We start from the raw sequence: 17792 nt of genomic DNA, 5'->3' as shown, positions 1-17792 counted from the left end.
CAAAGTGTGGCTGAGTTGATCGTCACGACTACCTGTGTGAAGTGGGAGGGGCCGAGCTACCGATCCCATTGTAGTGATGAAGAAACCGAGGTTCTGGAAAGGACCCCATGACTTGCCCAAGGTCATATAGGGAAACTGGAATAAAGCCACTAACCAAACCGATGCTGAGCTTCCCCGTTCCTGGGATTCTTTTGTCACAGCTTCCAGGATCCTTTACTGTTATCTGGCTCTCCAGGTGAAAGACAAGAAATGAGGGAGTAAACTTGGGCCCTTGTTAGGTGGTTGTGGGGAGAAGTGAGGTGGGTGGGAGACAGGGAGGGGGTACCTAAATTCCCAAACCCGCACTGCTTTGGAAGGGCTGTTTCCAATTATCCTGGGGGAAGGGAGGTGTTGCCTTTTTGGGTGAAAGAACCCGGCTTTCAGCACCTCCAGGCAGGGGCAACATTCCTCTCTTTCCTACTCAAGCCTCCACAGGCTTTTCTCTTCCCTTTGATTGTGAGGTCCCCATCACTTTCCCTGCTGACAGTATCTCTTCAAAGACCCCCTTCTCTGTGTTTGGCAAGGTGTATTATGGGGAGGAGGGAAAGCTAAGGAATGGAACTCGACCACCACCAGCTGCCGAATGAAGCCCATCAACCTTGCTTGCATCTAAGGGGAAGACTGATGTGAATGCGACATCTATATTTTTCCACACCTTTACTCTTTCATGTGTCCTTGACTCTGGCTACTGTGTTGCCTGCCTCCTGGGGGAGTTCAGAGGAGTGAAGGCAAATGCTCCAATACTCCTTCACCAGAGCAGAGTAATGGTCCCTCTGCTGCTGGATTATGGTAAATAGTGTAGAGTGCAAGTGAGCTGGTGTCTTGTCTGTCACCGTCTACACAGTCTCACACAGTCACACCCAACAGTCTGACACTGAGCTCCTGCCACTCCTGTTCAGCCCAGCTCACCCTGACCCCTGCTGCCAGCACCTTGAGAGTGAGATTTCAAACAGGTTTCCCCCCTTCAGTTTACCAAGTTGCCTAGCAACCACCCAATTGATGGCATGAGGCCCCACCCCCACCCACTTGACTTCACACACAGCTCAGTGGCTGGATTGGCTCCCTTCTAGCCCCACCTCTCAACTCCTGGTTTCAGGAATAATATGCCAGTCCCCAATGCTACTGGACAAGGACGTCCACTGGTCACCCTATCCAGCCCCCACCTCTGTCATAACCTCCCAAACAGACACAAAGACTCCAGTATCATATAAAATCTTTTTATATAAGTTCACTCCCACTTCCCTCGGTCCCTCCTTGTCCCTTCTCATCCTGGTGATCATCAGGGATACTGGGATCTGGGCCACCCCCACACCACCAGAGCTGAAGCCGACATTCCAGGTGGACGTGTCGAAAGGAGAGCAGGGGGAGGTCTGGCTCCTGTTCCCCTTCATCCCCACTGTCAGTGGGCTCCGGAAACACACGCTGACCGGAGGCAGTGGCCAGCAGAGGCAGGCTAGGGTGCAGGCTGAGGGAGAGACACAGGATCTGTAAGCACCTCAGGGACTCACCTCCCTCCCCAACCCCAATCCCAAGATCCCTGGAAGTGAACTGAGGACCTCACTCCATTGGTGCAGTCCTTCTGGGGCAGAAAACTCAGCACAGGCTCTGGACTCCCATCCTTGCCAGTCTCACTGATGTCCCACACAGAGACAGCCCCACTGGTGCTGCCACTTGCTAGGAACTGGCCGCTCCTGAGGGAGAGAGATTTGTTGGCATAAAGGCATCACTCCTGGGGCAAGAACCCCTCACACTCAGAAGATGGGACCCTTAGCTGGTCTCTGCATCCCCGGGGATGGTCAGGGCCTTCCACAGGAAAGGACCATAGTCACTTACGGGTCCAGATCAAAGTAGATGCGCTGATTGGTGGTTACCTCCCGACTCAAGGACCAAAGCGGATGACCAGGCTGCCGGAGGTCCCAGCAGAGGAGCTCAGCATCCTAAAGACATAGACCAGGAACCTAGAGTGTCTGTCCCCCAATATCACACAATGCCCCTTCCTCCCTCATGCTTGGCATTCTCCAACTCTTGCCCTACATCCTCACTCCTGCCATACTGTCACCCACCTGCTTGGGCTCTCAGGTTATGACTCCTACCTTGCGGGCTCCTGAGAAGAAGCGGTTGCCATCAGGGTGAAAGCAGAGGTGGGTGATGCCCCCTTGATGCCCTCCGAGCAAGGCAAGATGGGAGCCATCATCCCAGGCATACAGGCCCAGGGAGCGGCCATAGGAGCCACAGGCATAGAGGGGCTGGGCTGGGCTGAAGGCTATGCAGGAGATGATGCCACTCTGACCTTGTTTTTTTGCTAAAGGGAAGGAGACACAAAGTGAGGGAGAGGGCAATGAAACATGGCATTTATCAGGCTAAGCAAAAGCCTATCTGTCCCCTGCCACAACACCAATATACTAGGACTCAACATCTTCCTCGCTCTGTCACAAGCAATATAAAAACTGATGTTTTCGAGATCCTTCTATTTCCCCCACACCAAAGGACCTAAATGTCCAAGGCCCCCTTCTTCCTTCTCAAACCCCATTTTTCCTAGAAGGGTCAGAGAGCTAAAGGCCTACAGGAAATGAATTTGGCTTCATCTCAAATTTTCTAGAGGGCTGGGGATGTAGCTCAGTGATAGAACACTGGCCTGGTACCCATGAGACCCTGGGTTCCATCATAAGCAACACAAAAATAAAAATTTTAAAATTTCTAAAGATTAGAAAACTTTTGGTGTACAGCTAACAGCATAGGCTCAGGAGTGAACTAGATGGATGACCTTGGCAAAGTTTCCTGAGTCTATTTTCTTCTCTGTAACTGCACCACTTACCTCCCAGGACTAAAGTGATGATAAAGCAAAACCCACAAGTGGCCTCCTGGCTCCCACAAGGCCCTGACGCTGGCAGCATACCTTTCCCTTCCTTCCTCCCTTGGGTGGGGGCCCAGGTGCTTACCAAATGTGGCTCGCACCTCACAGTCTCGGCCAGGTCGGGATGTGGAGAAGACTCGCACGGTCCGGTTGAAGCCACAGAAGAGTTGGGAGCCATCCGGGGAGAAGCAGAGTGAGTGGGCTGCCGTCAGCTCATCCTGGGGGCAGGAAAAGGCTGAAAACAGGCCTTGCCAAAGCTCAGCTGTCCTCAGGGAAGGAAAGCTGACCCCAGACAGGTGCTGGGGCTAGGCAGGAAGGTCTGTACCAGGTGGTTGTAGGCACGAAAGGAAGCCCGGAGCTCTCCAGTGAATGCATCCCAGATGTGAATTGGGTTCTCCCGACTGCTGCTGGCCACGCTGAGAGAGACATGGACACTGAGGCCCCAGCACTGTCAAAGGAAGGGGAGGAAACCAACTGACCAGCCCTCTCAGCTCCCATCTGAAAAGCACAATGAGCCTTCCTCCTCCCAATACTCATGGAAGCCACTGACTCTTAGTAGAGGGCCCCTTTGAAACTGGGGTCTGGGGGAAGAGCAAAGAACATCACTTACTAGGAGGTGTCTGGTTGGGCTGAAGACATCAGCGAATACCAGCAGTAATCATATATGGTATCACCCTCCATCATTCGAAGGACAGGGGCCTAGACCGAGATGGGAAAATGCCAAGATTACTGGCAGGGGAGTCAGAGGCTCATGCCTCTACTGGGTTTGTGGCAGAGAAGGAGACCATGTATTGGCATGAAGTAAGTAGGAGAAGACATATAGAGTATACACAAAAAAAGGAATTTTTATCTCAACGTTCCAAGGTTGAACTCAGCCTCTAATGTCAGAATCAGACCACCAAAGCCATACGAATTCGTGCCTTTTAAACACTTACAAGGGGAGAAACAAATTGAATACTCCAATCCAGAGACAAAGAATCAACCAGTAACAGAAATATTTGGTAGGCACCTATGAGCTGCCATACTATCCTTTAAAAAAATTATTAGTGCTGGAGATGTAGCTCAGTGGTATAGCACTTGCCTGTGTGCCACATGTGTAAGGTCCTGGGTTTGATCCCCAGGACTACAGAAAAATAAAAATAAAATTAAACAGTTCAAACATGAAGTGTTTTTGGTTTTTGTTTTGTTTTGTTTTGTTTTGTCTTGTTTTTTAATCCTGTGATTTCTCCACCCAGCTTTAGAGGGGAAAAAAATACATTAAAACTCCTTCCCTCAGAGGTAAACATATCCTGAATATATCATTCTCTGTTTGTCTTTAGGCATATATTCATAAGGAAAAAACAGTACCTAGCATTACAGTGCATGATTTTAAGTTTAATATATTTATTTTTGGGGGGTACCAGGGATTGAACTCAGGAGCACTAAACCACTCAGTCACATCCTCAGCCCTATTTTGTATTTTATTTAGAGAGTCTTATTGAGTTGTATTTTTATTTTTTTAGTACTTGGCGGACACAATATCTTTGTTTGTACGTGGTACTGAGGATCGAACCCGGGCCGCACGCATGCCAGGCGAGCGCGCTACCACTTGAGCCACATCCCCAGCCCGCCACCCCTTTTTGTATTTTATTTAGAGACAGGGTCTCACTACTGAGGCTGGCTTTGAACTAGCTCTTCTCCTGGCTCAGATTACAGGTATGCACCATTGCACTGCTCGCTTAAGCTTAATATTAATGGCATCACATGGTATGCATTCCTGATTGTGGTGAGATTTAACCAAATGACACATTTTCCTCTAATTCATGCATTTGCATTGCTGCATGGTACTCCATTTTTGAATGTACCTAGATTGATCAATCCTCTCCTGCTGTACTCATTGAAGATTTTCTATTTTTTTACTCATATGCTTTAACATTCTAAAACACATATGGAAGGGTTTCTCTAGTTTCTGCTAAAGAACAAAATTATGGGCCTTTATACTATAAATTTTGCCAACTTCTTGAAATAATGTCAAAGTTTTTTCCCCAAAGTGCTCATCCTTATACAGCAGCAGCATATAAGAATGCCTGGTATCCAGCAGCTGGGGAACCTGAGCCAAGAGGATCATGAGTTCAAAGCCAGCCTCAGCATCTTAGCAAGGCCCTAAGCAACTCAGTGAGACCCTGTATCTAAGTTAAAAAAAAAAAAAAAAAAAAAAAAAGCACTAGGAGGGCTGGGGTTGTGGCTAATGAATAGAGCGCTTATCTAGCATGTATACGGCACTGGGTTGATTCTCAGCACTGCATAAAAATAAATGAATAAAATAAAGGTCCATCAACATCTATAAATAAATAAGTAAATAAATGAAAGAGCACTGGGCATGTGGCTCAGTAGTTGAGCGCCTCTGGGTTTAATCCCCAGTACCAAAAAAAAAAAAAAAAAAAAAAACTGCCTGGTATTCTTTATCCTCTTGGCATTGCCAGGTTTTTTTTTTTTTTCAAATTTTCTCAGTTTGAAGGCTGTGAAATGGTATTTTGTTATGCCATAAATTTACATTTTCATCATTGCTATAAAGTGAGATTAGATTTTTTTTTTGTACTGAGGATTTAAATAAGGGGAGCTTTACCACACTTTTTTTTTTTTTTTTTTGGAGACAGTGTTGCTGAGTTGCTGAGGGATCTCATTAAATTGCAGAGGCTAGCCTCAAACTTGTGATCCTCCTGCCTTTGCCTCCCAAGTCCCTGGGATTACAGATGTACAGGACTACACCATTAGACATTTTTCTTTTTTTTTTTTTTTTTTTTTTTGCTATTTAGGTATATCTTTTCATAAATTTTGCCCATTTTTCTAATAGGTTGTTGTCTTTTTCTTACTGATTTGAAGGAAATCTTTAAATAGTCTTGATACTAGTCTTCATCAGTTATTTGGTGACCCTCAGAGTGACATCACCTAGCTATGACTTCAGTTTCTACCCCATCACTCTGAATCTATAGATAGCTGCCTAGTGGACAATTCTATCTGAACATCCCACAGGCACCTCAAGTTCAATTTATCCATCATATTGGATATAGCAACTCTGCACCTGCTAGTCCTCCTAGGTCCCATACCCAGTTTTCAAGTCTGGAATGTGTGTGCCAGCCTTGACCACTCCTGGCTCAATTTACAACCAAATCGGCCAATTCTTCCTCCAGGTTTTAATCTGTTCTCTCCCTTTGTTCCCTCTCCCAAGATCCCATTATGAGCTACTACTGCCTTCTTGCCAGCACTTCTGCAACACTCCATGTGTCCTCTGGTCCTCTCTGTACCGCATGTTCCAACCTGTACATCCATTCTCCACACTCGAAGCCCAGCAAGGCCCTTGAGATCTTATGTAAATTGGATTCTGCAGTATCATCCTCTTACTTAAAATGTTTGAATGATTCCTTGTAGTCCATCCCCTTATAAAGATGTTCATTACTATGCTCCTATGCCAGGCCCACCTCTATCTACTCACTCCGTTTAAAATTTCCATGTACCACCATTTTGACTCACAGGCCCCAAAAGAAACTACCTCAACACACTCTCAACCTGCAGGTTTTCACATATAATAGTCTCCAAGTCTGGAATATTCTTCCTTCATCTCCTCATAATTCCTCCAGATTGAATGCTCACTCACTCAGGACTCTTAGATGCTTCTTCCTCTGGAAGCCTTCCCTAAGCCCTCAGGATGAGCTGCTCCACGTTCCTATAGCCTTCTGTGCTCCTCACTCTGCATCATCCCTGAGAAGTGGGGAATCATATCTGCCTTGCTCACCACAGTCTCCTCAACACCTAGTGCATAATCAGCAGTTAGTAAATAATATTTTCATGGCATATGGAAACAGGAGACTGTTTCAGCAACATGAGGCCCAAAATAATAGGACTTTGAATTAAAGCAGTCAGTGAATTGGACAGAAGTGGATGGATTAAAGATTAGATGGACTTAATGAGATTTGATAATTAATTGGATGTAGGGGTTAGGAAAAGCAAGATTAAAGGATGAGACCCTAGCTTCTGGCTTGGATACCTTAGGATATGAAGATGGCAGAGAACTTGAGGACCAAAGTCAAGAGACTAATGTCCTTGATAAGTGAGAGAATCAGATAGCATATGCCTCAAAGGAAAAGATTTTGGAAAGAGGAAAGAACAATTGCGTGGCTGGATGTGGTGGGGCATGCCTGTAATTCCAGTGACTCAGGAGGCTGAGGGAGGAGTATCACAAGTTGGAGGCCAGCCTCAGCAACCTACCAAGGCCCTGTTTTGAAATAAAAAGGGCTGCAGGTGTGGCTCAGTGTGCAAGTTGCCTCTGGGTTCAATCTCTGGTACACCCCTCCCCCCAAAAAAGAGCAATTGCCTGGCTCTAGCATTTGGAAATGAGAACACCCCACTCTGAACCTGAGAGATAGAAGGCAAAGAGGATGCAAAGCCTCTGTGGAGAGGGATAGAGGTATAGTGAAGGCCTCCTGCAAAAGGCACAGAGTAGGGCAAGTGCTCAGAGAATTGGAACGTTAAGAAACAGAATCCTAGAAAGCTCTGTGAAAGGATAGAAAAGGTAGAAGAACTGGGGAACTATGCTGGGAAGAGGAGGGGTGTGGGGGGGGGTACTGGAAATTGAACCCAGGGGCACTTTACCACTGAGCTACTTCCCCAGCCCTTTTTATTTTTTATTTTGAGACAGGGTCTCACTAAATTGCTAAAGCTGTCCTCAAACCTGGAATCCTCCTGCCTTGGCCTCCCAAATGACTGGGATTATAGGCATGCACCACTGCGCCTGGCCATCTCAGTATCTGTGGGGCTTTGGTGCCAGGAACCTCTAGGTACCAAAATCCACAGATGCTCAAGTCCCTTCTATAAAATAGTGCATATGTGCACTGAACCTACAAAAAACCTCCCATATATGTTAAATCATCTCTAGGCTGCTTATAATACCCAATACAATGTAAATGCTATGTAAATAGCTGTTACACTATGTTATTTAGGGAATAATAAAACAAGGAAAAAATCTGTACTTGTTGAGCACAGCCATGTTTATTCTTTTCCAAATATTCTAGATTTGTGGTTGGTTCAATCCACAGATGTAGAAGGCCAATTATACCCCAAAATGTCCTTACAACCATACATTGCTAAGAGCAAATAAAAAATTTAAAGCTTTTGAAAACAAATTGACTATATTACAAGACATTAAAAAAAACATGTACATTGCTGGGTATAGTGGCACATGCCTATAATTCCAGCAGCTTGGGAGGCTGAGACAGGAAGATCTCAAGGTCAAAATCAGCCTCAGCAACTTAGCAAGAGCCTGCCTCTAAATAAAATGTAAAAAGGGGCTGTGGCTATGGCTCAGAGGTCAAGCATGTGTGTGTGCACACAATCACAAAATGTATATTGATGCTAGGGTATTTCTTACCTATAATATTCCCCTTAAGAAAAGACGCTCCCGGACTGGGAATATAGCTCAGTTGGTAGAGTGCTTGCCTCACATGCACAAGGCCCTGGGTTCAATGCCCAGCACCACAAAAAAAAAGAAAAAAGAAAAGAAAGAAAGAAAGAAAAAGAAAACACTCTCCCTCTGCATGAGGCCAAGTTCAATTCCCAGCACCAAAAAGAAAATATCCTCCCTCAAAATATATAACGATATATAACGATATTTTCTGAAGACTAATTTATGATATTAAAATTCTGGAAATAACCCAAATGTCCAAAATGGAAGAAGAGGTAAAAAAAAAAAAAAAACTATCAAAAGCACTCAATGCAATATCACACACCATTAAACACAATAACTGTGAAGACTGGACTACCATGAAAAACACTCAGGATATGATTGCTCAAAGGAAAAAAGCAGGATACAAAACCATTTACCATAGGATTACAACCACATAAAAAGCTCCAGTACTTGGACAGAGCTTAGAAAGAATGTAGAAAAATTTAAAGGGCTAAGTTTTGCAGAGTGGTAGATAATGATGACTTTTTCTTAACATTCCTGTTTCTCCAAAACAAATGTGTGCAATAAATACTCAACCTCCCACATTTCCAGAGTCTCTTCTAACCATCTCTACTGGAAACTACCTCTCCACTCCTGATTTCTTTCAGGTTGGCTGCAACCTGACTCCCTAACCCTGAGACATGATCAATTTCTGTTCCAGGAACCAGGGCTTCTAGTACTTTGTACAAATTATCTGTAACCTCCCATCCATGAGTTGCATATTAGGTAAGCATTTAGGACCAGGCCACTCCAAAATAGGCACCATTCTTCTTCTCCTATGTTTTATTTATTAATTTATTTTTAATTTGTTTTTGTATTTACATATATATGTATTCATTCATCTATCTATCCATTCATTAGCAGTACTGGGGATTGAACCCACGGCCTTTCACAATAAGCTACATTCTAATCGACCTATTTTATTTTTTCATATGCGGTGCTGAGAATCAAACCCAGTGCCTCACACATGCTACACAAGTGCTTTGCCACTGAGCCACAATCCCAGCTCCTCCAATTCTTTTTATTCTTTTTTTTTTTTTGTACTGGGGATTGAACCCAGGGGCACTTTAACACTGAGCCACATCCCCACTCCTTTTTCATTTTGAGACAGGCTCTCACTAAGTTGCTTACAGCTTCCCTAAATTGCTGAGACTGGCCTCAAACTTGTGATCCTCCTGTTTTACCCTCCCTACCAGCTAGGATTAAAGGTGTGTGCCACCATACCTGGCTCTTTTTATTCTTTATTTCAAGATAGTGTCTCACTAAATTGTTGAGGCTGGCCTTGAATTCATGATCCTCCTGCCTCAGCCTCCCAAGTCCCCAGGATTACAGGCATGTACCACTGCAATAGCCAGGGACTCCTTTTTTAAAGAAGGCATCAAGATCTACTTTCTTCTGCCATTAATTTTAAGCACTAAGAAGTCCCAGTCTTCTGGGTCATCTAGAATTACTTCCATCTGTACATTGTTCAACATACACCCTCATCTGTCCCAATCCCACTTTTTTTCTTTTTTTTTAATATTTTTAGTTGTAGATGGACACAATACCTTTATTTTATTTGTTTATTTTTATGTGGTGTCAGGGATCGAACCCAGGACCTCATGCATGCTAGGCAAGTGCTCTACCACCGAGCCACAACCTCGGCCCCCCAATCCCACTCTTCCCAGCCCTCTCAAATCCTTAGGCCAGGGCCTCTGACATTCTTACTCCTTCACTTCTCACCTTCTCCCCAGAATGTTCCATTTGCCCTGCTGGATTTGCCTGGCCCTGGCTGTCCTCTGTGGCCCTCAAGCTGAGATGGCATTACTTTCATCCCTTTGTCAAAACACACTTCAAGGATAGGAGATGGGTGGATAACTCTTTGCTTCCCACTGTCATTTCTAAATCTTCCATTGTTCCAACCCAAATTTCCCCACAGTCCTTGCCATTAGTCTAACTATCTACTTTCTGTCATACACCCCTATTTCCTGAGACTTTCCTTCCTGGTTTGCCATCTTGCTCCCTACATATCCTCCTGTTACCACTCTTGGTGATTTCCACTTCCACAGTAGCCTATTAATTTGCTGTCCCCTCTACCTGACACAGTCTTCCCACAGGTATCAATTTGGTTTCTTTCAGGTCTCTGCTCAGCCGTCACTTAATAGTGAGATCTTCTTTAACTTTTCTTGGGGGGGTGGGGGTGAGGGAGGAGTTTATTAGGAATTTAACCCAGGGACACTCTACCTCTGAGCTATATCCCCAGCCCTGTTTTTTATTTTATTTTCAGACAGGGTCTCCCTAAGTTCGCCAGACTGGCCTCAAATTTATACTCCTCCTGCCTCAGCCTCCTGAATGGCTGGGATTACAGGAGAGTACCACCATGCCCGGTGATCCAGTCCTTTTTAAAATTGTATCTCACAGCTAGGCACAGTGGCACACACCTATAAATTCAGCAGCTTGGAAGGCTGAAGCAGGAGGATCACAAATTCAAGGCCAGCCTCAGCAATTGAGCGAGGCCTAAGCAACTTAGCAAAGCTCTATCTCAAAATAAAAAATAAAAAGGGCTGGGGATATGACTCACTAGGTAAGTGTCCCCTGAGTTAAATCCTTGATACCAGGGAAAACAAAGTTACAACTCACTCTTCTAATCCTCTTCTCTGTTTTACTCTCCATGCCATCTGTCAGATACATATATTTTACTTTGTTATTTCCTTTTTCTTTCTTTCTTTTTGAAGTATTGGAAACTGAAGCCCGGAGTACTCTACCACTGAGCTATATCTCCATCCATTTTTAAATTTTTTTAAAAAAATTTGAGACACAGGGCTGGGGATGTGGCTCAAGTGGTAGCACACTTGCCCGGCATGCATGCGGCCCAGGTTCGATCCTCAGCACCACATACAAACAAAGATGTTGTGTCCGCTGAAAACTAAAAAATAAATATTAAAATTCTCTCTCTTAAAAAAAAAAAAAATTGAGACACAGTCTTAAGTTGCCCAGTGTGACCTGGAACTTATTGCTCTCCTCCTGCCTCAACCTCCCTAGCTGCTTGGGATCACAGGTATGTACCTCTACACCCAGCATCTCATTATTTATTTTCTGCCCATTTCTTTTTGTTGTTGTTTTCCACCTTTTTTTTTATTGTGCATTATAGTTGTACATATTGATGAGATTTATTATATATCCATATGTGCATACAATATAACAATATAATTTGGTTTCTGACCGTTTCTTGCACTAGGATATAAGCTTTACAAGGAAAGGGACTTTTGTCTGACTAGTTCTCAGCACCCAAAACAGGAACTGGTATATAGAATATGCTCAACAAAAATGCACTGAAATAGTAGTGGTCTATAATCCCAGCTACTCAGGAGGTTGAGGCAGGAAATGGCAAATTTGAAGCCAACCCAGGCAATTTAATGAGACCCTTACTCAAAATAAAAAGTTTTAAAAAGATGGGGTTGAGGTTGTGTCTCAGTGGAGAGTGCTCACCTAGCATGTGTGAGGCACTGGGTTCCATCCTCAGCACCACATAAAAATAAAAACAAATAAAAGTGGGGGTGTTGTATCAAACTACAACTAAAAAAAATAAAAAATATATATAAAAAATTTCTTTAAAAAAGAACTGGGGATATAGCTTAATGGTAGAGCATCCCTGGTTTCAATCCCCAACACCACACACACACACACACACACACACACGCCAGGGGAAGTGGCACACGCCTGTAATCTCGGTTACTCTGCAAGCAAGAAGATCACAAGTTCAATGTCAGCCTATGCAACTTAGGGAGACCCCATCTCAAAATAAAAAGGACCTAGGGATGTAGCTCCAGGGTAGAGTGCTTATACGGGTTTGGGGGGGGGAACATGCATTGAACAAATAAGAATAAACGGATCCATCAAACACATGGGCCTGTCTCATGCTTCACTTCCCAAGCAATCACAGCCACTGCCCTGGTCTATATCAAGCCCTGGGTTTATCATAACTGAGATAGCATACCTCAACTTCAGTCTCTAACCAACACCTCCAACCCATCTAGTTAATTGGCTCTGCCATTTCTACCATGACGCTTATTCAACTTCATCAAAAACATATTTACATATTTCTAGTTTACCATGACAAGCCAACCCCTGAGGACACCCTTGAGATATCCTTGTCTCTCTCTTGGCAAACCCCAACCAGACTGTCCTCCTCTTTCATGCTTACATACAAATGACTACTAGACTTCACTGAATAATTGCTATATGCTAAGCACTTTTCAAAGCACTTTTCATTAATCCATCATTAATTCTTTTAATTTACAAAACTGTGAGGTGGGTGCCATATCCTCACTTTACAAAGAAACTACCATCACTTAACCTGTCAGGAAAGATATACAACCACATTAACTGGCTTCACTTTAAATGGATGGCAACAGTTAGGTGAGGTTGGCACACACTTGGAGTCCCAGCTACTTGACAGTCCGATCAAGAGGATTACTTGAGCCCAGAGGATCAAGGCCAGTCTAGACAACATAATAAGACCCTGACTTTAAAAAAAAAAAAAAAAAAGGAACAGCCAGCTGCCTGCAATCCCAGTGGCTCAGGAGGCTTAGGCAAGAAGATGACAAGTTCATAGGCAGCCTCAGCAAGTTAGTGAGGCACTAAGCAACTCAGTGAGACCCTGTCTCTAAATAAAATACAAAAAAAAGGGTTGGGGATGTTGGGATGTAGCTCAGTGGTTAAGTGCCTCTGGGTTCAATCCCTAATATCAAAAAAAAAAAAAAAAAAGAACAGCAACAAACCTCTGGCAGGCACTGTGAAAAGAACAGTAAAACCATCTTCAACTTACAATGGTTCAAAATATGATTTTTCATCTTTATGATGGTGCAAAAACATGCAGTATCATGAGTGAAAACACAATCTACCGTGTGAAGCTGTGATGTTTGGTACATTAGGTGTATTAAATGCATTTTCAACTTACAATATTTTCAACATATGAGAGATTATCAGGATGTAACCTTTGTCAGTCAAGGAGCATCTATACTACCACGTTCCTCAGTAGTTTGGATTTTCTACTTTCTAGGACAAATTATTTCATGCCTTCTGCTCTCTCCACATGGGCCCTCTTCCTTTAGCTAGAGACCTCCCTTTATGCTTCACTGAGAATAGAGAAATCAAGAGATAGGAATATCCAAATCTTCTAATCACCAAACAGCTGCCTTTGAATACTCTACGTTTCTTCCTATGAAGAGGAAGGACACTGCATTTAAGCCAACATCACCATTGAGCTCTAAATCCTGTCTTCACTGAACCACTCAGAAACTCTGTTATCCCCTCTCTCTGCTACAGCATTGCTATGGTTTAAATGTGTTTGCCAAAAATTCATGAGTTCACAACTTAAACCCCAATTCACGCAGTGATGGTATTTGGAGGTGGAGTCTTTGGAAGGGAAACAGGGTGTCAGGAGGTCATGATGGTAGAGCCTCCGTGACAGAAATTAGTGACTTCATAAGAAGAGAAGAGAGACCTAGGTTTGTATGCTGCCATGTGATGTCTTCCACCAGGCTATGACACAACAGAAGACTCACCAGATGTGATCCCTTGATCCTGGGCTTCCCAGACTCCAGACTGTCACAAATAAATCTTTCTTTATAAATTACCCAGTCTCAGGTATTCTGTTGTGGCAACACAAAACAGAATAAGACAAGCATCAATTCCTTTCTCTCTGCTGGGTTATTCCTGACATCACAAAACACCCAATAAACCCTCTAACCCACAATCCCTTTGGTCACATTTCTTGGCTCCCTTTCACAGCAAAACTCCAAATAATTGTCTGTTCTTTTCCTTCTATCACAATAATCAGTTTCTGCCTCCGTTGCTCCTCTGAAAGCACTTGTCAAGGTCACTAATATCCTCTTGTCAGTCTCTCCATTTTTTCTTTTTTGGAGTACTGGAGGATGAACCTAGGGATACTTTACCACTGAGCTATATCCTGAGTCCTTTTGAGACTGGGTCTCACTTAATTGCCTAGGCTGGCCTCCAACTTGCAATCTTCCTGCCTCAGCCTCCTGAGTCACTGGGATTACATGTGTGCGGCACACCTGGTCTCTTGTCATTCTCTAAGTCTACCTCACTCCATCTCTCAGCAACATTAGTCATGATTGTTTCCACCTTTATTGCTTTCTCCTATATCTGGGCCCAGATGCTGGTGCACCCAAGGCTCTATGTGGGCCTTCTCCTCATTCACCTACTCTCTCTCTAGAGAATGAATCCATCCTCAAGGCAGGAGATGCAATCTAAAAATATTCTACCACTTCTTAGAGTAAATCCCTGACCCCACTTTTTCCCCTTAGGATTACATCTCCCATTTAATATACTTAATACCCCTTGACATCTATCCTCAGATCTATTTTCTCCTTTGAATAAAGTGTTCTACCAACCACCCAACTGCAAAAATCTAAACATCAAGAGCTGCAGTTGTAGCTCAGTTTGCCTAACATGAGTGAGGCACTGGGTTTGATCTTCAGCACCACATAAAAATAAGTAAAATAAAGATATTGTGTCTACCTACAATCAAAATAATATATATATATATAAAAAACGTAAAAATCTGAACATCACCTTTAAATGTTTCCTTCCCTGTACCTCCACATCCAATGAATCTTCAAGTCTTACAAAATACACTTCAAATCCATCTATATCTCTACATCCCTCCTAACATGGTTTCACCAGCTCACCATAATCTTTCACCTAGATTAAGTGCATCCTAGTGAGTCTCTCTGATTCACTCCTGCTCACCCCAAACCCACTTACTTCTCTCTTCTAAAACTTTCCTATTGATTCTCAAACTCCAAAAGGCCTTCCCAGAAGACCTCACATGACGTTGCTGCTAGTCACCTCTGTATACTCACCCCACTTTCCTCCACAGATATTTTTTTCTGTTCTATGAACATAAAAAGCTCTTTCCCAGCTCTGGGTCTATTTATAATATTCTTGCTTCTTCCTGGAAAGTTCTTGCCCTGGCTCTTCATCTGACTGATTCATTATTCTTTTCAGATCGCAGCTCAAATATCTTTTCAGAGAACCCCTCCCTGACCACTGTATCTAAAGTGGAATCTTCCAGTTGGTTTCTCCTGGTTCTGTTTGCTTCCTTCAGAGTATGCATGCATGCATTTATTTTAGAGACAGGGTCTCACTATGCTGCACAGGTTGATTCAAATTCCTATCTCAGTCTCCCAGAACATTTATTTTAATCTGTTATGATCTTGTTTATTTATTGGTTTACATTTGCAAATCATACACAAAAAAACAGCTCTTCATCTATCCTGTTCAATTCTTTATCATTTCAGCACTACAGTGACAACATATTAGTAGTTATTCAATAAATATCTAGAATAAATTAAACACTGTCAAAAGAAATCTACTACTTTCTAGAGAAAACAGATATTCCTGACTAAAAAAGGGTCAAATACCCCTCTCTCTGTCTCTCTTTAGTGCAGGGGTTTCTAGGGATTGAGCCATATGTGCTTTACCACTGAGTCACACATCCAGTCCTATTTATTTATTTTGAGACAGAGTCTCACAAAGTTGCTGGAGCTGGCCTTCAACTTGTGATCCTCCTGCCTCAGCCTCCAGAATCACTGGGATTACAGGAGTGTGCCACCATACCCACATACATCTCTTAAAATGACTTCAAAATTCAGGGCAAAAATGCTACATGTGATAATTCGTGGAGGAGGGAAAGTACTATTTGTGAACAGAAAATTTGTGGACTATACTTTCTTCATCCACATGAAGGGTTTAAATGTGCAGGGTCTCCAAAAAGGAACAGAGTTAGATCCTACCCTTACCATTTCTGTGTATTCCACTTGCTCTCCCTCATTATACAGCTCTGGGGGCAGGTTATAAATCCGCAGGATGTTATCAGCACTATTGGTCAAGATGCAGGAACCATCAGGGGCCCTAGAAATATAGCAGAGAGTTAGGAAACTGGACAGACTTATGCCTTCCAAGTATAGGGTCTACCTCTGTAGTAAGTAAGCCCCCGAGTCCTTGTAAGACACAAAGTCATAGAAAAAATTTAAGCTCAAATTCTCTGAGGGATTCCCCTCTTGTGCCCACCTCTGGTGGATCCCTTCCCCAGACAAGTGTGGTGTTTTCATCTCTCTGCCCCATTGTCCTTACTTACCACTTACAGCCTTTCAAGAAGTTCTCAGGTTGGGAGCTAAACTCAGACCAGGAACCACTGAGAAACCGAGGTATCCGGGAGAAGCTGTAGTTCCAAGTGCTGTAAGGAAGATGAAGGAACAAAACTGGGTCGCCGAAGCAAAGGGGAAATGCACCTGGAGAAGTGAGCACACACTTTCACTCTCCTTAGATGACAAAATCAACTACCACTTACGTGTCTTCCTCATCCTCTGGAGCAGCTTCCTCAGACACGCCTTCCATGGCTTCTTCAGACCCCAACTCCGGAACACTCATTTTTTCTGCAGGAGAGCTAGCATTTTCATCAAGTTCTTGCTTCTTGATTTGAGGACTCAACTCATGAGGAGTATCAAACTCGGTTTCCAAGGGAGTGGAGAGAGACGCTGGGTTCTCCTCCCCCAGCTCCTGGGACGCAGCTGAGCCAGCCACGGGATCTGGGGACCTCTGGGGCAGATCATCTCCACCAGGTGGCGGTGGTATAAATTCAGGGTCTGTATTTTTATCCATCGGAGAAGCGTGGGGAGAGGGACAGGCTGGTACAGGGGCCTGGTCTAAAGGAAGGCTGTCTGGAGCCAAGAGTTGCTCCTCCGACGTCTTCATGCTGCAGAGGAAGCGTGGCAGACATTGGCCTAAGCCGGGCAACTCTCTACTGCCTACGGGCGGCCCGACGCACAGGACTGCCGGAACTGCTTCAAAGTTCTCAGGGATCAGAAGTGGGGAAACCCACCAGTGCCTTCTTTCCTTTTCCGTGGGGGAGGCAGAAGACCCCCGGCAGGCGAGAATAGAAGGACATCAATAGTAAAGGCACAACTCTGCTAAGAACCGTGGGCCGCTCCGTGCCTCTTGTTCTCGCGGGACTTGGGCCCGGCTTCCGATTGGCTCTCGGAATCCGGGATCAGATTTCGCGGGCGACCCACAGAGAGGAAGGATTCGGCGTACGCTTCAAGCCTTAGGAATCCTAATAGCTGCTGGGAGTTGTAGTCTGAACGTTCCGTCTAGGCGAGAATGCCTGAGCTCCCCTTAACCGTCCACCACGGTAATTCTTAAAGCACCTACCCGCCCTCGCCTGCAGAGAGCGCTTGCTTCAGGTTTTGCATCTCATCCGCCCAATTCCTCAGGACCTCTTCATTCATTCGACAAATATTATCAAGCTCTTAACTTCCTACACAGCACTATACTAGGCATTGGAGAATACTGCAATAAATAAGATAGCTAACAATTCTCTACCCTAAAGTCGATGCACAAATGGGTCTTTTC

General features: G+C 44.1%; 1 protein-coding gene across 2 annotated transcripts; it reads right to left on the bottom strand.

Annotated features, from left to right (window-relative positions):
* Positions 1 to 1242: 1242 nt before the first annotated feature.
* Wrap53 (WD repeat containing antisense to TP53) lies at positions 1243 to 17514 on the bottom strand. 2 transcript variants are annotated; one of them, XM_076870071.1, is made up of 10 exons: positions 16732 to 17514; positions 16519 to 16617; positions 16181 to 16292; positions 3504 to 3592; positions 3219 to 3327; positions 2979 to 3111; positions 2133 to 2341; positions 1873 to 1976; positions 1596 to 1730; positions 1243 to 1504 (listed from the first exon to the last, which is right to left on the bottom strand). In XM_076870071.1, exons 1-10 carry the CDS (start codon positions 17133 to 17135, stop codon positions 1258 to 1260), a joined length of 1641 nt encoding a protein of 546 aa, XP_076726186.1. In that variant the 5' UTR covers positions 17136 to 17514; the 3' UTR covers positions 1243 to 1257. The 2 variants fall into 2 exon arrangements, with proteins under 2 accessions (XP_076726186.1, XP_076726187.1); XM_076870072.1 differs by having other exon boundaries at positions 3219 to 3309; positions 16732 to 17511.
* Between the last annotated feature and the right edge of the window lie 278 nt (positions 17515 to 17792).

This window comes from Callospermophilus lateralis, chromosome 11, assembly GCF_048772815.1.
Source record: "Callospermophilus lateralis isolate mCalLat2 chromosome 11, mCalLat2.hap1, whole genome shotgun sequence".
NCBI classification, from domain to species: domain Eukaryota; kingdom Metazoa; phylum Chordata; class Mammalia; order Rodentia; family Sciuridae; genus Callospermophilus; species Callospermophilus lateralis.
Note: the sequence above shows the minus strand (reverse complement) of the source record. Positions and strands in the feature narration are given on the sequence as shown.

Bases quoted from the DNA above. Each gene is read 5' to 3' on its own strand.
- Wrap53 (XM_076870071.1), bottom strand. From the start codon at position 17,135: ATGAAGACGTCGGAGGAGCAACTCTTGGCTCCAGACAGCCTTCCTTTA. The intron at 1,731-1,872 runs GTAAGTGACTAT...TCTCTCCCTCAG, and splicing joins ATCTACTTTGATCTGGACCC to GAGCGGCCAGTTCCTAGCAA. The intron at 1,505-1,595 runs GTCCTCAGTTCA...TCTCTCCCTCAG, and splicing joins GACTGCACCAATGGAGTGAG to CCTGCACCCTAGCCTGCCTC.